The sequence below is a fragment of the Apteryx mantelli genome, chromosome 13 (assembly GCF_036417845.1).
Source record: "Apteryx mantelli isolate bAptMan1 chromosome 13, bAptMan1.hap1, whole genome shotgun sequence".
Taxonomy (NCBI): domain Eukaryota; kingdom Metazoa; phylum Chordata; class Aves; order Apterygiformes; family Apterygidae; genus Apteryx; species Apteryx mantelli.
The window spans coordinates 21,223,930-21,248,286 of record NC_089990.1 but is presented as its reverse complement, the minus strand read 5'-3'; the positions used below and the strand labels follow the sequence as shown (position 1 = coordinate 21,248,286).

Below are 24,357 nucleotides of genomic sequence, written 5' to 3'. Positions count from 1 at the left end.
CACATTGTACTTGAAATCTGATCCTTGGATGTAACCAAATATAAAATTGACACAGGATAAAAAAAAAAACCAAACACCACACACTTCAGAAAGCTATTTCTGAAAGACAAACCAGAGATTTGCTCTCACTCTGCACGGAATGCATGCAGTTTACATTTCTAGACTACACAGAGACACATTCTTGCATCATAATCCATGTCTAACCCAACAGATGCTATCTAGCAAACCAGGCACACTCTGCAGTATAATACAGGCAGCAATTAACAGTAGCAATTTGTGAACTGTTAACACTCTGCATGTAGAAGCAGAGGGCATGAAAATGGCAGTTGTCCTATTGTTTTACATCTACTTTGATATAAATTTGTCTCTAGATGAAAGACTTTTAGGTACTAACCCACAAATTGCTATTTATTCCCTTGCTTGCTTGCCTTTTGAGAACACAAACTTCCATTTATGCAGGGTCTATACTTTGGAAGAAGGGATCCTGACGTAATTGTTCCAAAATCAGCACTGCTTATATTTAACTGCCATAGGACTCCCAGCATGTCTGCAGTGTTTAGAGTTCAACAGAGAACAGAAAAGGCTCTCTGTACCTTTGGGCCCTGGAGTTCCATCAAAACCTGCTCTTCCTGGGAGACCAGGGTTTCCTGGGAAGCCAGTATCACCTTTGGGCCCTTGAACTCCTTTTAAGCCTGGTGGTCCTGGGGATCCAGGTGGTCCTGGAACTCCAAATCCACGATCCCCCTGTAGCAGTAAAATTTAAAAAAGAAGGTTCCAAGTTTATCCTCTCTTGAAAATGTTAAAGTAGAGAAGAAAAAATTACCAGTATCTTATAGTTCAATTTTTTTTTTTCCTACTCTTGGTCAAACCTCAGATATAGAATGTGACTTTTCCACCATGAAAAGATGACCAGAAGAGGCAAAATCCTCCCCAGGAACTTCCCACTTATGCATAAGAACCTCCAAGAAAGTGAAGTTTTACAGTAAACAAGCAAACACAGACCTTCTGTCCTGGGAAACCAGGTGGTCCAGGAGGTCCATCTAGACCAGGGCGACCTGGAGTTCCCGGAGCTCCGGGGGGGCCTGGAGTACCTGGGAAACCTACACATGACATAGAGGTTAGGGCAGCAGAGGAGAGGATGCCAGAGAGCATTAGAACAGCTCTTCCAGAAATACTTGGGGACCATGAAAAGTAATCTCTGAAAAGAGGTTCTGTGCTAGCTCAAGCATACTTGAGGAGCACCTATTTGGCTAAGATGACTTTGAGTATACAGTCTTTGCCACAGAGGATATCTGTGATTCCTCTCAGAAGGGGGCACTCCCCATCCTCTGTGCTCTCATAATAACTACAAACAGTTCACACCAGAAATATTAAAATCTTGTGACAGCATGTGGAGATCATTTATTGACAATGAGTCAAGCCCAAACTTCCATCATTTTCCAAAGTTTTTCCAATATGCTTTTGTGTCCATGGTTTATTGAAAAATGTAAGCTACCATGAAGGAATAGTACAGTGGACAAAGAAATAAGAGCTCAGGAGAGTTTTTTCCAGATGCTTCTGACAGAATATAAAGATGGATAACTTCAAGGTAAACATTTTTTTAAAAGATCCTGTTAAAGATGTAAGTTAATTGACTAGAACAAAGTGAAGAGGTACAACTCTCAAAATGTCCCCATTTTTAGCCAATACTTGGCTGCAAACATACCTTTTGGGCCTGGTGGACCTGGAAGTCCAATGCCAGGAATACCTGGCTCTCCTTTCACACCTGGGATGCCTGGCAGGCCACGCTGACCTGGCTGACCAGGATCCCCTGTAGAAAGAAGAAAATCAGTGTAATTATCAAGAGTCAATCAGAAAGAAAGGCTCTTGCAATTCCCTGGACATCTAGTTGCAGCTTTACCTGGAAGACCTGGGTCACCATTTCTGCCTGGAGGACCAGGGAGGCCAGGTACTCCTGGTTCTGTAATAGTCTGACCAGGTTCACCTTTTGGACCTGAGACCAAAGAGAGGAAATATGCATCACTCAATGGGAGTCTCTTTTCTCTCTTGCTTTTCTGAGCAGAAAGAAAAGATGTTAGCCACATCCCAAGCTTACAAAGAACTTAAACACCAGCAAAACTTTATCCAGCAGGTTATACCCCACCTGAAACCTATACAGCATTTATTGGCTTAGAGGCATTGCTTATATTAAGACAGTTTTCTTTAAGTCACTTTTTAGCTTCCTCCTAGGTACCATCATGTGAACAGCATGTTCCATAGCTGACAGGAGTAGAACTTGATCATAATCTGTGTAGTTGACAATGAAGTGTTCAATTTTAAAGCAGACTTGTTCAAAGCAAACTTTTGTTTTGAAGAAAGGGCACAACAGTGCAGTCACACTGCCCACCATTAAGCTTAAGCCAGATGGTAGTTGCAGTGTGTTTCCACTACAGTAAATCAAGGAGAAACTTCTCTAGAGGTCAGGGCAAGGATGAGTTAAGTGCCTATAGCTAAGGTACAAATTCTGCTCACTTTGTGATTCTGTGGTAACCTTCAGTAAGGGAGCTTATAAATGCAAAGTCTTTTACTGCTTTTGAGTAAAGCTTAAAAGCCAGCACAATGTTCTAAGAACTTTCCAGAGCCAAATGGACACAACTTGGTTGTAAAGCTTTTGTTCAAGAACACACAGAGATTAACTCACCAGGAACTCCGGGAGGTCCTGGACGACCTGATACACCTTGGATGCCCTTTTCACCAGGTGAACCTTGGGGACCAAAACCAGGAGGTCCAGGAAGTCCTTTGTCTCCAGGAAGACCTGGTATTCCTGGGTCACCTGGAATTCCCATTTCTCCTTTGAATGCAACACTGCCCTGAAGAGGAGGAAGAGCAGGATGGGAAAGAACAGCATGTATTTACTAGGAAAGGAGTAAAGTGTTTCACTGTTTCTGTTTTGAAACTCTCTGGTAGTTTCCGTCCTTCTAACTCCCAAGGCCATTAGGTTACCAACATCTTACCAACATGCTAGAGATAAGGTCCAAATCTGGCTACTTAATTCTTTGAGCTACACAGGTGAACAGCAGAAGGGCCTATCTGTTGCTGCCCAAGAGGAGTCTCTCAGCTTATTTTTAGAGAGGCACTGACAGATTGTAGAGACTACCCTGTCTATCATTACTAGATTGGCATCTACTGGAGACAATTATTTCATTACTCACATTCAGAGAAAAGTGCATTGGCCAGTCCTCCTATCTGCATTATTCCAAACGCATCCAGGACTTCCCAAACCATCTGTCCAAACAAAGACAGCATAAAATGCAACTCACAGGTTCCCCCTTAGGGCCAGGCAGACCTGGCAGTCCATCTCGTCCAGGAGTGCCATCTATGCCAGGAAGACCTGGAGGTCCTGGGAAGCCAGGATCTCCCTTGTCACCTTTCATTCTTGGAGAAGTCAGGACATCCCCTGGATCTCCTTTAGGACCAGGTCTCCCAGGGGCACCTGGGGGCCCTGGAAATCCCTGAGTGGAGAAAAAAAAAAAAAAAAAAAAAAAGCATTTTCAGGTTGTTTTCACCTCCCTTCTGAGGTTGGCATAATATAAGAATTACAGGTTCAAAGTAGTTAGAGACGAAAAAGAAGTATTAGACATAGAATTCACATTTACTGAGCACAGATCTACCAAATGTATAAGACAAATGAGACGCTTTATCTTCCCAGCAGAACATAACACTGGTGTAGGAAGAAAGAAGTGTAGAATACCACTTACTGGTGGTCCTACAAGGCCAGTTAATCCAAGAAGGCCTTTTTCACCTTTTGGTCCAGGAAAACCAGGAGAACCTGAGTAATGCAGAAAAAGATAAAACAATAGCAAGAAACAGTAGAAGCTGTAAATATCAAGCACACTGTTTGCAGAGTATAATAGCCAAGTCCTTTTAAAACCAGGCAAGGTATAGTCTGCCTTTTTTGGGGGGGGGGGGGCAGGGAACAGCTTGATTTTATTTGAGCAAAACAAATTTTGTAACTCTAAGTTAAATCAGTAGTGTCAGAAAGAACGTCACACCTTCAAAAAGCTCCAGCTCCTCTACCATTTGAGGAATAGGAAGGAGTAGAAATTAATTTCTCTGTCTTTCAGTTAAATCTATAGCAAGCCATTCACCTTCAATAGGCACAAGGCTGTCTTTGACCAGATAATTTTTTTGGAACGCCAGATTTTCAAAAATGAGTGATAGTTTTACATGTGTCCAGCCTGTTTCAACCTCAGCTGGGCAAAATGGGACATGAACCTATATATCAGAGTTGGTATTGTGTGCATCTGAGGTTGCACACAATATGAAAGTGTCTTTATAAAATATTTTTAGCAAAATAGTGATGATTACAGCTTTACCTGGACTACCTGGAGGTCCTGGAGGTCCTCTCTCCCCAGGAGGCCCAGATATTCCAGTTCCTATGCAATTGAAGCATGTGTCTCCTTGATCACCTACAAAGAGTTGCATTAAAAAAGCATACTTGAGCATTAAGTCTTAGAAAACATTAAAAAAAATCCAGCTCAACAGCAGTTGCTTTCTTGTTAATGATCTATAATATAAAGTCCAAAATGACAATTTTAGGGAGTCTTATGGTATCTTAAATCTTAGAAGGCTTCTCCCATGAAGGCCAAACTCATGTTTTTTGGTTGCTAGGGATCAGACAACCAACAGTCTTGCGTGCTTTCAATAATCCGGAATGAAACTGTGGATTTTTTCTCAGCAAAAGATTTACCTCAGAAAGAAGGTATTTGACACTTCGAACTACAACTTTAAAACAATACACCAGAATCCAAAACTTTAGTTAAACTCCAAGAGGGCAAAATAACTACTGAGACAGTTTTATTAAACACAGCTGACCTAACAATAGGCTAAACATATTTCATTAATAAAATGACCTGTTTCAAGAAGTTTAGGAATTTCACTCATGCACAGACTTTTCTATGATGTTCATCATTGTATTAGCTAAACATTTAATTTGGGTTAATTAACTAAACCTTACAATCTCCATGAGAAAAAAATACTTCTGTTTGAAAGGAGTATAAAATCAAGTGAGATGCTCAAAGTCATTTAAGATGTCCACGGTTGAGCTAGGAAAAGATTCTCACTTACCCATATCAGCATCCTCATTGCAAGTTTGTCTTTTTGGAAACAAGGATACACATTAAAGATGTCTTTCTTTTGGTTAGAGAACAAACAGATAAACTCCTTCTAGATTGACTGATTCAAATTATGAATCTTACATTTATAATTTCCATGTCGCTTTCCACAAAATAATGTCAAATTTACCCATGAAGTAAGTATAAAACTTTTTCACACGGAGGTAGTTTCTATCTACCTGGAAGGTACTCATAAACCTGAAGCTCCATTTTACTTTAATCATGATCTGCACGAGGCCATTCAAATAGGTTATACTCTCAGACAGTTTGAGATTCCTGTGCTTTTACACTACATGAAGGACTAACCCATGTCCAAAAAAACCAGATTTCTTATATGGAAACATATAAAATTTGCACCCAACCCTACTGGGAAGAGACACCGTTTATTCTTTATCTAATGCAGGCTTTAAACTGTTAAACAAGCTTTAACAAGAAGAGAAAAAACATTTCCATGACATGGCACCTTTTTGGCCTCGCTCCCCCATAAAGCCTTGTTGTCCTGGAATTCCGGGAGGACCTGGAGGCCCCTGCTCACATAACCCTTCGCCTAAGGAGAATCAAGAGAGGTTTAATGATCAATATGTGTTAGGCTGACAGCAGCACTGAGTACATGTATTCAGTACAAAAACGTACTTTGTGGTATTTGTGTGTATATTCTAATATACACACACAATCACAGACCAAACACTTTTGTTAATTCAGAGACAGGAATGTATATGGAAACCCACCAATGTAATTCAGACTCAAAAGGAAAAAAAATCAGTGATGTTACACACATTCATAAGCTTTCTTTCACAACCTCAGTTATCTCCCACTACTTCCCACAGCCTGTACACTTCCCTCTCTATGATGCTACATTCTGCCATTTAGCCTCAGATAATAAAAGCACATGCGTATGAAATACCACCAGAGAGAGGAGACTTAAAGACGCCAGTGCCATGGTAGGAGACACTAGATTCCTCCCCGAACTGTGTTAGCCCCTCTATCACAGCCTTCCAGTTCCCAATTCCATCTCCAATTCCCCACATCCCTCCTCTCAAAAAGCAGCTAAGAGCCTTCCTTCCAAGTCCCCACTCCCAAGGTGACTGTGTACGATTCACACACTAGAATATACATCAGACAAAACTGCAATTCTGTCAAGAATTACCCCCTTTGACTCTTGCAAAATCGCGATTCTTAGTAGGGCTCCTCCAAGCAGTTATTAGATCACATTGTTAAAGATAAATTTACTCAAGAAAGCATTAAAGTGGTTGTCATCTGCATTATGTGCAAATTTTGATGCATCCTTCATTAGTCAGATGAAGTAGGATTTAATATCAACTCAAGAAAAAAACATATATCTGGGACAGATCTGCTGGGCCCTGTAGAACTGCTATTACTCTCTGCCACTAGGCTGAAAGCTCCCTCAAGTCTGACAAGATTCCTTCTCCACCAGCCTAGCTGAATCTCACAGATAAGTCACAGCAGGGCTAACTTGAGGCAGAAAGAGGCATGATAATGCCTGGCTACAATCCACACCATTCAATTCCCAGATCCTGTAATAGTTCCTAAGGGTAGGGCTCTCCTACAAAAATCTTGATTTGCTCTGGGAGTGGTTTGTAGGATGTATATGAATAGCTTGGTATCTTGATTCCCTTTCCACAGGCTTTCGTTGTGATGAATGACATGTTTGGAGGAAGAATTAAAAAAAGAATGAATAGCAAAACTGTTCAGTGTCTTCTCCTTGCTGTCTATGTAATCATCACTTACCAGGAGGAACCGATGGTGCAGGTGGTCCTGGGGGACCTGGTGGTCCCGGGGATCCCCGGGGTCCATCAAGTCCTGGCTGTCCAGGAATGGAAACACCAGGTAAACCTGGATCTCCCTTCTGTCCTCTCTCACCAGGTAAGCCAGGAGGGCCAGGAGGCCCAACAGCTGTGATCCCTAAGATGGGAAAAGCTTAGTTTGTTGACAGCTCAAGGGTTTAAATAACTTTTTTTGTAGAGGTGACAACAATATTTGATGAATAACATGCTACAAATAAGATTGTCTCTTTCAATGTACACATAAGTATTCCATAACATTTTTGTTACAGATGGTGAATGTTTCATACAGGGATCTAGGAACAGACTACAACTATGAATAAATCTATCTGTGCATAAAAAACAGATAACTCTACATGTTGACGTGCACATTTTGACATGCACACATTTTGCATTTTCAGAGATTTTGGTTTGAAAAATTGATCTGAGACTCAACAGCTAAGTGAACAGTTTATGAAGGAAAGAAATAAAATAGGACTAATGAATGGAAAGACTGATGGGAAAAAGACCATTAACATGTCATAACATTTGAGTCATACTGTACTTCTCTGTGCAGATGAATGATAAACAGAGGTACCACCACTCATTCCCATTCTATACTCAGACCATCTCTTCCTTTAGTACTGACCAATATACAGCAAAGAATAGATTTGATGGCCAGATACCAGAGTTCTGGTACACAATACTTTCTCTGTATAATGCAATGGATAACATATGTTACAAGTGAGTGACATGACATTACCCCCAAGGTCATTAAGCTAGGATCCGTTTGATAGCCTTGATGATTAGCATCTTCTGCTCACCATAGCAGGGGAATTGAGTGTTCAGAATTCCTCAGATTACCCCCATAAACTAAGGGCCACCCTTTAAGCTCAAAGGTAGATCTAAATAGTTCTGCCTTCACTTTCTGCTCAGTCCATCTGCCAAAAGAACTGTGAAAAGACCACAAAGCTAAATATCTGGTCAGACCTTTGAATATACTACTCATTTTAATGCTTGCACTCTTACCTGGAGAACCTGGCAAGCCAGGTGGGCCGGGCCTACCAGAGAATCCACGGTCCCCTTTGGCTCCTGGAAGTCCTGGCAATCCTTTGCTACCTTTTGGTCCCACTGCTGCATCAATGCCTGGTCTTGAAATGACCTATTAACGTTTAATGTTAGTGTTAATGTGAAACAACTTGTCAATTACTAAGCCAAGAAAAGTGTCACTGGAAAGGTAAAGAGATATGAGGGAAGGAAAGTTCAATGTACTTTGAACCCAATACCATTGATAGGATGCTTTTCTCATGCCACTGAATTATCACTGAAAATTCCCATGAAGAGTAGTCCCAAAAGAAAGCCAAACCACACAGTGTTCTCATGAAATTTGTTAAAAATCCTACAGCACATTGCATTCTTGCTGTATGGAAAGCAAACAGCATTTGTGTGAGAATATAAGTTCCACAACAAACCCTCCCAACACACTCCTTTCCTGAAAAAGTAAAGAAGTAATATAACTCCAGCATAAAGTATATGCATCTTCAATGCATATTGAAGACATGCAATTCTTCATAAAGATTTAAAAATCTTTCCACAGTTTTAAATACAAGCAGCAAGAATAGAGACATCAAATTCTGTTCCATTATAGAGGTGCAAATTCACAGTTACATCACTGATATCAAAGGAGATACTCAGATTCACATCAGGATAACAAGGTGGGACTGGGCCATAGTATTTGCTTCAGGCAGACTGCTTAGTGGATAAGGCAGTACATAGGGAAATGACACTGAGAGAATGGCAACCTTACAGAAGAACTCTTGCTCAGGTCATTTCAATATCTTGGCAGCAGACTGTGACAACATAAACAATGGCTCAGGATGGGTTTTCCACGGTGCAGTAGTTTTCAACATGGTTGAGAATAGGCTAAAAATTATTTGTTCCCCATAAAAAATACTTCAGTTCAACTGAAGAAGCAACTTTGTGTTGCTTTGCAAAGGCAATTTTCTGAATTTTTGAAAAATTTTGTATGTTGATCCACCAATGCCTAGGATAAAATATATGTCCATTGACTTCAGAGAAGCTGCCTCATTTCTGCTGGTCTGAGGTCTAGCCTTGTGTTTGTAACCTAGCAAATCCTAGAGCATAGGATCTATCTTGAGAGAAGGGAACAATCATTTGTATTAGTGAGTATACGAAATCTTTGCTGTTTCTTGTCAGTTATTGTTATACGTAGATATGGGACTTACAGTCACCTAAGCATTATGATGAGAAAACACTGCCAACCAAATGGGAGAAGAGAAAGCATCAGCAACTTACACTTCCAGGAGGACCAGGGGGACCAATGTCACCTTTTTCACCCTATCAATGAAATTGAGAGTGCTTTTTATATCGCACACAAGAGACTTACTGCAAATATTCCACAGCACTTTAACAGCATAGGCAATGCAATTACTATTCAACCAGAACTGAACTCAGTGATGGCAGATTTTGTAGGTCCTGTAGCAATAACGACAAATAACCCTGCATACCTTTTCACCATCTCTTCCTGGAGCACCATCTACTCCAGGCCCACCAGGTAAACCCTTCAAGAAAAAAAGATAATCACATTCAGATCTTCTCCATATCAGGAGAAAAACCTTTAAGGAGTCTGCTTAGGTGAGAAACATATGAAGTACTCACATCTAGACCAGGCTGACCAGGATCTCCATCTTTGCCAGGCTTTCCCTTCAAAGACATAAGCATGTATTGAAATAAAAATCTTCAGTGGTAAAGAATTCTTGTGGAAATTATGTTACTTACTTCCCATTTTTCAATAAATCAAATTTCCTCTAGAACACAACCCTTGTGACAAATACCTCACAGATATCAACCACGTATAATCAACTGAGTTTACTAAACTGAGGATTCATTTTGAAAACCAGAGTACAAAAACTTGACAAGCCTCAAAGAAATGTTGTGAGAATACAGCATATAATGTCTTCCAGTTAACTAGTGCTGATTCCTTGCATGTAATGTTTTATTTGTTTTACAATAGAGGAGTATCTTTACTTGGAAAACAGATCATAACTCTGAAACACTAGAACACAACATTTAATTAGGAAATAACATAATGTGACCAGTGAAATTAAATACAAACTTTTCTGTGTTTGAATTTTAACTCTCCTTTAAACAGAATGCATTTTTTCTGAACAATAACGTCAATACAATATAAAGTGCAATTCTGCTCAAAGAAGTGACTTCTGAAACCATACCTTCTTGCTGAACAGATCTGTCATTGCTACACTAAAAGTAGTGCAAAGTCCATTTTATTCCAGACCATCTAACAGGCAAAACAAATACAAGTGTTTTTGGCGTTACAGAAGCAGTATGGATGGTGGACACGAGGTAGAACATCATTAGAATAGTTGATTAAGTTTCACCACAGTGCCAAGATCAGTTCTCAATCATTGAGAAGTCAATAATGAGACCACACTGATATTACTAGAGTACAACATGATTTGCAAACTCTTTACTGTTAGTGATGGTGTTGAAATCCCAAATAATGAAGCTTGAAGATATCCAGTGAATTTGCAGGACCAGCTATTTGATGACATATACTAACATTTTTTCTGAGTATATCTGACATGGGTTTGAGCCACACAGAACAATATGGAACTCTAAAACATAATCTTAGAGTCACTTAACAGCAAAACTGCACTTTAAGTGTGCACCATGCCCAAATTCAGAGCAATAAAAAACAAGCAAAAAATGTTGGTAAGCAATCTTTTGGCAAAAGGCACCTCCCACACCCACTAAGGATTTTTATCCTTTCAGATCTTTGCAAATTTATGTGGTTCCAAAATACTTTTGCAGAGAAAAAAGTTGGAGGATACAATTCAAAAGGACACATAAAATATAATGAGAGTTTTGGTTCTGTAAATCTGCATCATTTCTTATATAGAAAAGGCAAAACAAAGCCTGCCTACAAATCTCAGCAACTAAAAAGGATTTTATCGAGAATACCAAATCAACTTTTCTTCAATGGTCTTTCTTTTCTTTTGTATAGAAATTTGAAAACCTATCACTAACATGTTCCTAAACAGGGTTCTTATATTGTCCAATTAAGATGAGCATGACCTGTGGCTTGATTTTCAAAGGTGTCCATTATGTTGATGAAACTATGGGTTCAGTGGCTATGACTGTAAAAAGACAGAATGCTTTCAGCTGGGAGCAGCTTGTCTTTTCTTTGCAGGTACAGTCCATGTTATTTTCGTCCTACTTCTTAGCACCTCTATGACCTTCCTCAGCGTTCCTGAGCTGTGATACCCAAACAAATCCAAATTCCTGGATGTTTTTGAATCTAGACAGGAACAAGGTGACTCATGCTATCCCTAGAAGCAGCTAGCCTGACTTGTCCCCTCACCAGATAGTACATAAACAAAGTAGTCACTTGAGAAGTGACAAATGAACTCTTGGTCTTGATGCAGCGTTCAGAGACTTGTTGCTGTGACTCACTTCACAAGTAAATCCACTAAGAATGAGTTACACAGACCAGCTTATAAATAGAGCAGTCTCATGCTGCTTGGCAAACCAATACATAGAAAACTGAATGAAGAACCTCTCTAAAAGGAAACAGAAAACCACTGCTTCACAGTCCAATAACTTCAAAGAATGTTTCCGTATGCAACAGATAATATCATCCAAATGTAGTTTTTGCCTGCCCCAAGACTAAGACCTACATATAGCTGATTCCATCAAGAAAGCACTGAGAGATGCACAGCTAGAAGCACCTTCCATGAACCAGATGTATCACCTACAGTTTGCCAGAGTATGGAGAGAAAAAAAAAAAAAAAAGGTCTCTTACCCAGAGGCTGATGGCCCAACCTGAATTCAACATTTGCTTAATTCTCAAAGATAACACTGACTGGAAAGATAAATGTTTCATTAAATAAATTACTTACTCTTTTGCCTGGTTCTCCTTGCTCACCTTTTTCACCTTTTACGCCACCGGGAAGACCCTGGACACACAAACATTATCTTAAACTGAGCCCACAAGCCAGAGTAGAATGAATTTACAGTTCTGATACAGAGGCAACAAAAAAGGACTAAAAGAGGACTACTCACAGGAGGGCCTTGTGGCCCAGGAAGTCCTGGTGGGCCTGGATCACCTGGAATACCCTGTCAAGCATGGGCAAAAGAAAAAGAGGGTTAAAGCCTCCATCACTCCCTAGTCTCTCCATTTTTTTTAATAGAATCTTTTTTGCTGTCATTTAGATTTCTAAGTGCCCTGAAAGAGCAAGGGCTCATATCAAATATTCTTTATTTGTGCAGATCTTCAAGTGCAACTATAAATTTCATTAACTGCTCATCCTGTTTATCTAGATGATTCACTCCACTAAGAAACAACTGCCTCCTGCGTGCACTGCAGCAGCTGGTTTGGTGGTCTGCAGCTGCTATACAATAATAAAAAGAAGGAAGGAAGGAAGGAATACCAGATCCAGCTGAAATTACAGGGGTAACAGTCATTAGGTTGCTGGTAACTGCTGAAGTTGTGAGGACTGAGGATATCAGGATCAGTAACCCGCTCTTCAGAAAAGTGTCACCGGATCACCATGTCAAAAAGTTAGGGTTTCTATTTTGTCTTGTTACACCTCTGTACAAGTTGTTAAACCTCTTTGCTATTAGTTTAAAGAGAAAGTCACAGGCTGCTGAATCCACAAAAGCTTTGGGTAGAGTTTCTGTTTTTTCTTAGAGCCTCCCAGACTTATGCTTGATTTTTCAATCATCAGAGATCATGTGAGTGTATCATAAAAAACAAGTGGAATGTTAAAATTCTTTATTATTGTGTACCACCAAATACCCAATATAAATGCTGAAATATAAATAAATCTTTAAACCTTTAAATCATTGTAAATGTTGGTCAAAGGCAATGCACTCCGACTATGTGTCAGCATTAGTCCTTCAGAGATCCTTGATGACAGAAGCAAATTACTTTGTCCCTAATAAAGTCAGCTGAATTTTTGCTTCATTATAGTGTGGTCAAAATTTTGCCTCATGTTTTCTTAGAACTATAAAGACACACAGTGTTCTTCTTTACCTTCTGTGTTATTAACCAGTAAAAAGAGACAAAACTGTAGACTGAGACCTTCCTAGAATGACTCACATTGCAAATGTGCATGAGTGGATAGCTCCAGGATATGCTTTAGTGGGGCGTAACATTCTTATGAAAAGGAGAGTAACAAATGGTTTCAATCAAGATGAAGGGCAGCAGAATTGTCCTAACCCCTGCCAAAATAAAACACTGCTGTCTACCAATGCATTCTTATCTCTGACATGTTTCCCTGGTCAGCCGGGATGAAAAGGTAGAAAGCAAAAAAATGGTCCAAATAAAGATGGAAGAAAGTTAGTTTAAAGTCATGCAGGAGCTCAGTTACAGAGCATCATCACAGTGACGTTTGTAAAATTACTAGAGCATAAAAATGACAACTCTTGCTTCAAAATGTCTACCTCAGCCATTCTACTGCTCAGGCTGGTATTTGAAACTACTACAGAAACTTCTAAAATAAAAATTAAATCCAGGCACACATGACTCTGCTGATAGTGTTCAGATTGTCTATGACGACCCCAGAATCAAGTGGGTCTATAAAATGTTTCCCAGTGAAGAAGAAAGGAAAAAAAATATAGTAACTTTAAAAAAAGGCAACTCCCCAATGACTTTTGGGCACATATTGGTGGGGAAGGATCCATACAAGTCAAACCAATAGTTTGAGCTTACTGCCACAGTATGGCTCAATATTTACTTTTGAGAGGCCAGAAGCTAGGAATTTATTCAGTCCAAAAGGAAGAAAAAAACTCAGGGCATCATTTATGACCAAAAACGTAGCAAGTTGAGTTAACATTTTTGAAAAATTTCTTCACAGTAGATGACAAAGCTGGTTAATTAATGGGAATATGAATCCCCAGACAGCTTTGCAAAGCTCAAACTGGGTGTTCCAAGGAATGAGAAGAGTTTAACTGCTTTTACTGTTAATATGAACTTCCTTTGAGACAGTTTCTTTTGTAGGACCAGTTGTTTTACTAAAGGAGTAACTCAACTAACATGACTAACATGCCTTCTATTAAAGGAAACATTCAGTGCTTTGGGAAAAATAACAGAACCTGTGTACAGTGAGCAGGATATCAGTACACATTAGCCAAATCAATGAAGGCTACAAGTTTTATCTTTGCAGATGGATATAATCTCCCACTCACCTGATCTCCTTTCTGAAACTCAATGTCATTTGGTCTCTTCTGTTCTCCAATTTGTCCTGGTGGCCCTGGAGGTCCCTGAAGACCTTGTTCACCCTAGTGTGCAAGAAGATGGCATTTTATTACAGCCAATGCAAACTAAAATGACATGAAGTAAAACAACATGCATAAGTATTTTGAAATTAATAAGCAAAAGTATCATCATGATCACCTACTCACTTTTTCACCTTTGGGTCCTTGGAAATTCAAACCCATATTACCCTGCAAAAAGCAAAACTCATCAACACTTAGAAGTCACAAATCAACAGAAAGAAAAACAAAGCAAAACCAACCACCACCATCAATAAGGGGGAAAGAAATACCTTAGGTCCTGGCAGCCCTGGTGGACCAGGAGGTCCCTATTAAAATGAAAAAAAAAAAAAAAAGTCATTTGTTCATAGTACTTCTACTTGGGGATAGCCACACACTTTGCATGCCCCCTTTGAAAAAAGGGCAACGTTGCTACTTTGGCTAGGTCTGCGTTATACCCATATTGACATGGCATTTCTGCCATCCTCCAAGAGCTCTTCCTCATGATCTTATTAAACTTTACAAATATGTAAGAAACTAGTTCTTGCTTTAAGTGAGAGTCACACGAAATGAAACATTCAGGTACTAAACATTCGTGAATTAAACACCTAAATCTAAACATGCTATGTCTTGTCCATCAGGATTCACAAGCAATAGAAGCAATGGTCTCCCGCTTTACTCAGTGGAAACACAAATAAGGAACCAGCAAAAGATGCAGTCTGATCTAAAGCAAAAAGAGCTCTGGGGACAGGCTGAATGTTTTAAACATATCACTTTTAAACATGCAGAGTAGCAGCTCCAGGTCACCTGAACACACGGTGAACACATACTACCTTCATCCCAAGTCTTGACTATCAAGAGCTCTGCCCTTTGCTGACCCGCTTCTGAGGATGTGAAACAAAGTAGTAACTGCTTAGCTTTGTAACTGTCTACAGTTTATAGGTAACTGGTTAAAGAAACTTACTGTCAAACCTGGGGGCCCTGGAGGGCCAGTTGGACCTGGTATACCCATGGAGCCGGGGGGGCCCTGTTGAGAAAGTGGAGGAGGCTGTCAGAGGCACCTGTTTGTGGAAAAACCAGTGGGGCAAATGCAAGACCCTCATAGTCAAGAAAACAACAGCTGACATCCCATACACGTCAAATCAAAGGAACTGACCACTAACCTACCCATCTGTTCTTGAGGAAGGACCTAAAGGACCGTATTGCTCTCAACATTACTACGTCTCCTTTGGCTTGGGTAAAGGAATGTTTTTTTTGTTTGTTTTGAACTACTTTTGCTCCTTCTTTCTCTTCATGCATGGAGAGAGAACAACACCACACTGTATTTGTGATTTCTCCCAGCCAGAAACAGACAATAGGGAAGCACAGATCAGAGGAACAGAAATGCTAACAGGCTCAGTCTGGTCAGAATAGCCTGGGGCTTGCATCCCCGTACCAGGAAATGGGAGTCTCTGGCTTCTGTCCAGTCCAGAGTGATAGACTCATTTTCTGCTCCCCTTGTTCTTCCACTAAAGCAACGAACGGCTCAGTGGGGAAGCACAGGGCCTGGAGTCACTAGCTGTTTTCACGGAAGCCTGCTGGGAGAACAGCAACTCTGTCCAGGAGATACAAGATGAGAACAGCTGAGACATTACTCTCTCTTCCTATCATCCGAAATAGCGGATACAGCCCAGAAAGGCAGCTGTTACTTGCTTTACCTCAGGGTTAGGAAGGGGAGGGAATTCTAGAACTGATACAGAGGATGCCTGAAGGGGGGCAGGAAGGGGAAATAGAGAAGCAAGCCAGTAACTGTGATTACAGCTGTCTGCTGGACACCACTTTCCTGCACACAGGACCTTTCTGGCCTCTGTGGGTCAGCCTATTAAGAGCAATATGGTTGTACTTACTTTCCCTAAAATCATAAACTAGAGGTACATTAAATCTGAACCTTGCTCCTTCATGTAAACATAGCTATCCCATAGTAGCAAATGTTCCAACTGTGCTGTAATCCAAATATTCTTCATTTTAGCTTTTTTGGGCAGAATACAGTCTAATAGTATTTTAGACAACTCACAGGTATCCCTGGAAGACCTGGAAATCCTGGGTCACCCTTCTGTCCTGGCAGCAAGGATGTAATTATTTCACCTGGTTCACCCTAGAAGAAAAAACAGCTAACTTTAATTAATAGCATATTCTATAACTATATCACCATTCTGACTTCAAAGGACACAAACAGTGGCTCTTACAGCTCTGAGAGACTCAGACTTATGCTATACTCCAGCAGTTCTCTAATACAGGTACTGCATTCTCCAAGAAATACCTCTTTTTAACAGAGATCCTTGCATATTTAGAGAATTTTAGCTAAAAATGGCTAAAACCCACTACCAACTATTAAAAGCTTTCTTTTTATCTGCACAAATGTATCAGCACTGACTTGAATTCCAAAAGATTAAGGGATTGAAATACAAATGTTTCTACAAAAGAAAGGGACATTTTATTTGCATGTGAAAGCAACCGATAGGACACGGCAGAAAAAAGACTCATTCAGCCTTTTGCAAAGTCCAACCTCATGAGATTAATGCAGAGTATGCAATTATAATGGTCGTGCTTCGTGATCTATTTTGAAGCAGAGTTTCTTACTGATTTCAAGGAAGACCTTTGTTTTCAAAACGTGAAATACTTGTCCTGATCAGCTTGCATTTTAACATCTCTAAAATGAATGGGAAGAAAAGAGGCTGAGAAAAACAAGTCATCTTAAAAGTCATCATTTCCCAGCACCAATGTATTATGCTGTTCTCTCAGGAGTTTATGAGAATAACTCTGTGGGTCAAACTTCCTTTTTAATAGACTTGAACTGAAATTGATGTTTTGGCCCATGGTCAAATAGGTCAAGGATACAAGAAAAAAACCTTAATTAAAACTTAAAGGGTTAAACCCTAAAGTCTAAAATAAGATTATGAGACTATTTACACTAAGAGATTACATACTAATCTATAAAGTAGGAAGCATGTTTCCGAAAGGAACACAAGATGCTGCAATACTCCTTTCACTGGATATTTTAAGTTCATTATCATTGGTCAGTCTTTAGCATTCCTCGGCATGCACACGTATATTATTGGTGCATTTAAATGTTCACAGGCATTTTGCTAACTTGATGCCTCACAGCATACATAGACTTGTCCATTTAGGCACACTGGCCCTCATATTCCCAAGGGAACCAGCTTCAAAAAACAGTTTGCTACTCCTGGAACTACTCACCCAAATGGGGTAAAGCTACTGCAGAATTTCCAGATAGTTGCACTGGAATGGCCTAGAAACAATAAGTTTTCTGCAGAAATTTACTGCAGATTCCAATGGATATATGTGGTCTTGCACAAAAGCAAGCAGGTTACTTGTGTCAGATCACACTGAATACCCACACCTGATTAGTACTTAGATGTGAGAGTACAGCACACTTACCTTCATACCTGGCAGACCAGGGGGTCCCTTTGTTTAAAAGAAACAAAAAATAAAAGAAAGATGAATATAAATAAATGATTGGTACGTTACTTTTAAACCACTGATCAGTACAAGACAAGCATTAAAAAGAGAAACCTAAAAAGGGGAAAAAACAGGAGAAAATAAAATTTTATGATCTTAGAATCAAACGTAAAAGTTTTTGAGACGTACTTTCAGCAAGTGTAAGAAGGACTACATTTCCATCTGCTGGCAATTTGTGTCTTTATTTACCTCTCTACTACATTCCTTTAGTGTTCTTTGTGTTAGTATTTAAGTTCTGACAGTCACTTTGCTGTACATTCTTTGGTCTTGTGAGGATAAAACCCTACATACTGTCTCTTCTTTCCTCATCACTAATCATCAGTAACACTCTTTAGGTGCACCAGATGACAGTATCAGGATCTTTCTTCTCCGACATATATGCATATATTTGTATTATTTTTTTACAGGTGGCTCAGCATTCCAGCAGTGTGAGAACTCAGACGGCTTTTTGTTAGCTTTGCCATAGCATGCAGCATAAAATCTCACTCTCTTATTGTAAAAAGTTGATAGTCTTATTTATTAAAAGAGCAACTGCAAAAAGAGGCTGATATTTATCTGATCCTTTACAGATCTAAGTAGAAGTTTTTCTGTGGATTATAGGAAGCTGATCTGGAAATCTTTTACTTACAGGAGGCCCTTGTAAACCAGGGAAACCTGGACTGCCTGGGAATCCACGCTCTCCCTTAAGGATGAAAAAGATGATTAGCCAAAACCAAAACAAAATATAACAAAGACAGGTAAACAAATGTTGACTACTATTGTACAGAGAGGGAAAACATGTAGTGCTATAGAAGATCAACCTCTTATAAGGAAAGATTATAAAGTGAAGTTAAGTAACATGTTAGAATGAAGTGTATCCTTCCAACAAGGATACTAAATCACTATTTTCAATAAAATGCTATTAGAAATTAATAAATAATAATATAAAATAAATATATAAATAAATTAAAAAGTCCCATTATTTGGTAATAAGTTTTGCTTGGCAGCAAGACTCTACTGCAAAGATCAGATGCTGCATATGATCTAATTATGATATACTCCCCTCTCAGTCTGTTAGCTATAAAATTAAGGACGATTAGAATAAAGTAATAAGTTAACTATGATGGCTGCAGACTGTAAATGTCTGGTGTTGGCAATTTCTCATCAGTAACTTGTGCTTTAAGTACCAGATCATGACCTCTCCTCCCAGATGTGGATATAAGTGTGCATCATTTCAGAATCACCTGCACTACTCAGTAACAGCAAGTACTGCACACAATAAATTAAGCCCATTGGCTACAGTCAGGAACAAGAACTTGTTATCATATTATTGCTGCACTGTTATGAATTTTAAAGGGATTCTACCTTTGTTCCATTGCATCCTGGGACACCCTGAGGTCCTGGTGGCCCATCCTGTCCCGGTAATCCCTTTAAAGTAGGAAAGAGGAAAGCACAGTTAGCTCATAGGGTGCTCTCCTGGGCTAGAAAGAGAAAATGGACTAGATTCTATCTATACAACCCATTCCTACTCACAGGAAGTCCTGGTGTGCCTGGAAATCCCGGAAGCCCTGGAGGTCCCTAAAAGGGAAATAATCACATATGTTTTAAACAGGATGGTGTGAATGGAAGTACAAAAGGATGGTTTATTAAATGTAACCTACTGCGCATAGGTAAGTAAAGGCAAACAGGAACATCAGAATCACCCTTAAAAAAGAATGCCATACTGAACAGACATCAAGGTTCTTACATGTCTTTCAGGGAAATATTCATTAAAACACAGAGAAGACAATGCAGAACAACTATAGTGATTGCAATATATAGATACACAGAGAAAAGAAATGAATACTCATGGTGCAGAAAAACGGTTGTGTTCCACTGAAGTCAGAGCCACATGAACTGCCACCAGCTGAGGTGTTTGACAAAAAGAAAATGCAAAGGTACAAAACCTAAAGAATTTCCAGACAAATCAACCTCTTCCATGCCAACCCTAGATATACTGCATCTACTTCATAATAAACTGAAGCAAAGTTACTGGAGCTTGTTCAGGTCCTAAATGGCAAAATAAATTAAAAGAGTATTGGGACTACTCTTTCTAATGAATTTATGAAAAGCAATACAAGAGAGCCATCTGATTGAGAAAGTTCTCTTCAGATTTAAGCCAAAAATTTTTCCCCCATAAATCACAATTTCTGTGAGAAGGACCCACACAATGCCCGCCAATCTTTATCCATAATTCCAATACATCACCCTAAAACCGCACAAACGCTTACTCTGATTCCTTTGGGTCCAATAGGCCCCGGAAGCCCATCATCACCCTAAAGAGAGAGAGAGAGAGAGAGAACAAACACATGAACACATTCAAAATGACAGTCAGCCTTTCTATTAAAGTAAAAAGCAATCATGATAAAATTTCTTTTACATGTTAATAGTAACATGGTTAAAAGTTATGTTATTTGTCATTTTCTGAGTAAAAGGGTTCAAAATAACTTTATTTGGGGCCTTGTTGTTAAGCTGGAATTGAACAGCACTTTTACAGCTGATAAACCATGACTCAGGGGAAATAATTTTTAATCAAAGTGTATTTAAACCTGCTTGTAAGCTGATACCTTTCGCTTGCTCCTTTCATCAAATATACTATAGTGACCTCTTGTGGGCAAAACAAAATGCAAGATTAAATGTGAATAAATTGTAGCATTACTGTTTTGTACTATGACAATGCAGAGGTTCATAGTAAACTATCTGAAAAGAAAAGGCATTTAGGAAATAGAAATATAATCAAAGTTTCTAGCACAAGCCCCCTTTTTTCTTTCACTCTTGTTATATCCAATTAATTTTCTCTCTTAGTGTAGCCCTTCATTTTTTCCTATCACCTACCTATTACTTTCTTTCCTCCTTTACGATGCATTTCTGTTAGTTTATATTATGGGCTTTTGCAAAAGAAATAGGCAGATCATGGATAAGCTTGTGCACACTAAATACACATGCAAACGTTCAGAGGAAGGCTTTTCAACATGCCAAATGCCATAATGCCATATTACACATCTGAGCATGATGATGTAATTTAATAGCAAACAAAAACAAATTGAAACCCTTCAGGGAAAGCAAGGAGCGTTCCTCAGTTGTCTTTCTGCATTGTCCAATGCGGCCTTCATGCGTGTTGCCCCACCGCAAACCTGTCCCCAAATGGCACCAGGTGCAAAGTGGTGCCGAGGCGGTGGGACCCCTGTGGGCTGATGGCCAAACCCCACTCTTATCAGTTAACTAAGTGACGGGGTGCATTAGTGCACCGGCTAATAAAACTACATTACAGCATCTTGCCAAACCTGTTCTCTGAGCCTAATCTGCAGTAGCTTGTGAAAGGATACAAGTGGAGGTACAGTGTTTGCAAGCATGTATATACAGGTGAGGAATAGGAAACTTAGATCAATATTTTTGCTGTGGTTGACTGTTCAAAACAAACAAACAAACAAAAAAACTATGTCATATCCCAACCTCCCAAGATTTTGACTGTTAAACCAACGATAATCAGGAATTCTGGAATGATTTGGGATCAGCACTATGAGCAAGCTAACAATACTTAGCATTTCCATGCTGTACAAGTGAACTGTGACTTACCTTTGTGCCTCTTGGACCAGGAGGTCCTTCCGGTCCTGGAAACCCAGGCAAACCTGGCTGCCCTTCCAAGCCTGGGAATCCCCTTTCACCCTACAAAAAGCAGGGGGGAAACAAAATCATGAGTTAAGATAAATTCGGAAAACAAAATACTACTTCTTTCTGGTTTTCTATAGAAAGTTGTCATACAGACAAATAACAAACTCACTGTGATTAAACATCTCACCTGCCTATATACAGAAATTCCTGAACAACATGCACACGCATTGCCTTTAATTGCACCACTTAAACAGGTTTCATAGGATGCTTATCCAGTATTTAAGCCACCTATTTATCAAAATAATTCATCAATCTGTTTCTCCTGCACTGACCAAATGCACCACTCTCTTTCTTCTTCCTATAAAAATATACCTTTATTACTTACCACGTCTCTCCCCAAAACTCACCTCTACTGCAACACTTATAAAAAGTCTCAGAAGGGTGTAGATTGCTTCTATACTACAACTGCTGCTTATCATCATTTCACAGTTACAACATTGTTATTTATAATACAAAAGTACTTGAGATCCTGGTCATGTACTGTAGGCTCAACACTGTACAAAGATAGAATGAAAAAAATGGTTCCAGTGCTTACAAACTAAAACAAGTGAGACAGACACAGGACAGCAAAGAAATAATGTTCCCCTTTATCTGTCACCTTATGCTTAAATTGTAAGCAACAGTCCTCAATTGCAGCAACCATATTTTGCTAAATGCCCATGACTAGTGCAACAAATACACCTTTACCACACACCATTATATGCCACCCTGTCACTCGTTAGCATATTCTAGCAATACGCTTTTCTGTAGTTTTGGAATGTTCATAGCTGCAAATTCATAAAATACCTATACTTTTATTCCTTATATATCACAGAGTCACACAAATCCCTAAATATTAAGGTTTCAATCAGTGTAGAGAAGTTAGGCAGAACCAGAATTAATATACCTTTTTGTACATACATACATACATTATAGTACACTTTTCAACTGCATAAACTGATCATTTCCTACAGCTCTGCTACCTCAGTCGGTACTGAGAACAACACTCGTGAAACAAGTGGTTGTTCAGTACTTTGCTTTCTCCTACTTGCTCTCCAGATAGCTTGGTTCCTATTTGCAGGACAACTTCTGTACATTTACCTCAATTATTGTGTTGTGCAGACTGCAGGAACTGACCAAGAAACCAAGGCCCGGGCCCAGTATTCTTCCATCGCAACAAGTACCTTTATTACTAGATTAGAGCTGTACAGGCTTTTGTATATTCTCTTTGAAGCAAATCGTCTTGAATTATTATTTTCTTGAACAGCTTCAGCAAGAACAGGAGTAATAACTCCCATCTATATTAGAGAGCAGTCTACCAGCTAGGCATTCAGCAGGGAATTGGGAGGTCCCTCCTAGATCTCCTCAGGCAGGGGAAGGAACTGAACCAGGAATCTCGTCTTCAGGAACGCAGCAGCAGCAGCAAACTGAAGACCGTGCGTTGCAAGCAGATAGCAGCATCTAACTATAGCCTTCAGAACAACATGCAGAAGACAACATTAAAGCTCTAACTCCTCTTTGCTTCCCATAAGCAGCTGTACGCTGCACATGTTGACTTCAGGTACCCAGCATGACAGCAGTGTTAGGTCTCATTCTTAAACCCTACTTCTCTCACAGTACTGCTTAGGCAGGTGCTCTGTATTCCACTGCAAGGTACAGAAAACTGGAAGTTGCATACAAAACATTGAAGAGAAACCAAGATCTCAGAAAAATATTCAGAGCAAAGTAACAAAGCAGGGTTTTTCTTCATGGCTTCTTTTCTGGTACTTGCTGTACTGCTTCCTTGGAAACAAATGAGGAAAACACTTTGAGGCATCAAAGGCTCTGCACAAACACGAGCTGCGATCTCACAGGAAAAAGACTAAGCTGTACTTAGAGGAATCTGACTGGGGTAGGAATGGACAGCTCATTAACAATTCTGCTAAAATTGGTTTTCTAAGAGTTAAAATGTAAACATACTCCTCTTTCACTGTAGGTCACATCCTGCTCTCTTATACAGGCTAGACCTCTTTTCTCCTCTGTGGAAATGCTGAAATTGCATCATAAATTGAGGTTAGCTTGAGCTTGACAGTCAGGGTCCAGGCTGTCTTCTTGCACACAAGGTGCCAGGCTCTACTTTTGCATGGAGCTGTACAGCTGGTGTGCTACCTCATCCAAAAAGCAAGACTGGAGGAGTGTTATCATCTCACGCCAGGATATGAAAGGGTTAGTGCGTCCCTGAAGGGGAGAGAATAAGGAATTTGGGAGTGCCCAATAAGGAAAACATTAGACAGAGTCAGATTTTGGAGCAAGCTCTGGCAAGAACTGTGTTTGCACACCAAGGAAATGTGCTTACATGCAAGAGACAAGTCAGATGTGCCAGGTGCTTGCTAGTCTACATGATGTCTCTAAAATGCAATTACTCTGTGGTCTCCATTCTAGGCAGTCAGAACTGGGGAGCCAAGAACTTTAAAAGTGAAAGCAAGAAATGCGTGAAGCCAAAGAGTTAAACGAGAAATACAGGAAGCAAAAGATGCTACTAAAAAACGTACTATTGAAACTATGAAATGAGTGTTTTCCAAGGCCACTTTGCAACAGATGTGAGCCTTGCATGAAGAACCTGCTGCCACAGCAACTCTTGTGGCATTTGCTAGCAAGTTACCCCCAGGAGTGAAGAGACAATTTGAAGGACTGGAATAGCTAAGGGATTACACCAGACACTTCTTGAGGGAACTGTATCATATTAATTGCAGAGAAAATAGTTATTAACACTAAAATCATTATTTTTGATCAAAAAATTGGTTGGAGAAAGAGATGGGGGGGAGGAGGGAAAGGGGAAGGAACTAACCTGATTAAGCACTCTGGAACAGAGACGATGTCAGAAGGAATTCTTTTATTTTCTTCCACTTCAGTATTACATACAAGCATTCCATAAATGACATTAGTTTTCAGGCATAGCT

General features: G+C 39.6%; 1 protein-coding gene across 1 annotated transcript in view; it reads right to left on the bottom strand.

The window, feature by feature from the left end:
* COL4A5 (collagen type IV alpha 5 chain) overlaps positions 1 to 24,357 on the bottom strand; it is an 88,501-nt gene that overhangs the window by 31,572 nt on the left and 32,572 nt on the right. The window contains exons 3-29 of the mRNA XM_067304308.1: positions 21,344 to 21,433; positions 19,999 to 20,043; positions 19,262 to 19,306; positions 19,094 to 19,156; positions 18,378 to 18,431; positions 17,669 to 17,695; positions 16,284 to 16,364; positions 15,195 to 15,257; positions 14,524 to 14,559; positions 14,381 to 14,422; positions 14,165 to 14,257; positions 12,038 to 12,091; positions 11,875 to 11,931; positions 9,614 to 9,658; positions 9,463 to 9,516; positions 9,251 to 9,292; positions 7,964 to 8,096; positions 6,903 to 7,076; positions 5,617 to 5,700; positions 4,356 to 4,448; positions 3,738 to 3,808; positions 3,300 to 3,491; positions 2,681 to 2,849; positions 1,901 to 1,993; positions 1,706 to 1,810; positions 1,003 to 1,100; positions 594 to 744 (exon numbers count right to left, since the gene is read on the bottom strand). Of these exons, the coding sequence (XP_067160409.1) occupies positions 594 to 744; positions 1,003 to 1,100; positions 1,706 to 1,810; positions 1,901 to 1,993; positions 2,681 to 2,849; positions 3,300 to 3,491; positions 3,738 to 3,808; positions 4,356 to 4,448; positions 5,617 to 5,700; positions 6,903 to 7,076; positions 7,964 to 8,096; positions 9,251 to 9,292; positions 9,463 to 9,516; positions 9,614 to 9,658; positions 11,875 to 11,931; positions 12,038 to 12,091; positions 14,165 to 14,257; positions 14,381 to 14,422; positions 14,524 to 14,559; positions 15,195 to 15,257; positions 16,284 to 16,364; positions 17,669 to 17,695; positions 18,378 to 18,431; positions 19,094 to 19,156; positions 19,262 to 19,306; positions 19,999 to 20,043; positions 21,344 to 21,433 (2,254 nt within the window). The remainder of the gene's footprint in view (positions 1 to 593; positions 745 to 1,002; positions 1,101 to 1,705; positions 1,811 to 1,900; positions 1,994 to 2,680; positions 2,850 to 3,299; positions 3,492 to 3,737; positions 3,809 to 4,355; positions 4,449 to 5,616; positions 5,701 to 6,902; positions 7,077 to 7,963; positions 8,097 to 9,250; positions 9,293 to 9,462; positions 9,517 to 9,613; positions 9,659 to 11,874; positions 11,932 to 12,037; positions 12,092 to 14,164; positions 14,258 to 14,380; positions 14,423 to 14,523; positions 14,560 to 15,194; positions 15,258 to 16,283; positions 16,365 to 17,668; positions 17,696 to 18,377; positions 18,432 to 19,093; positions 19,157 to 19,261; positions 19,307 to 19,998; positions 20,044 to 21,343; positions 21,434 to 24,357) is intronic.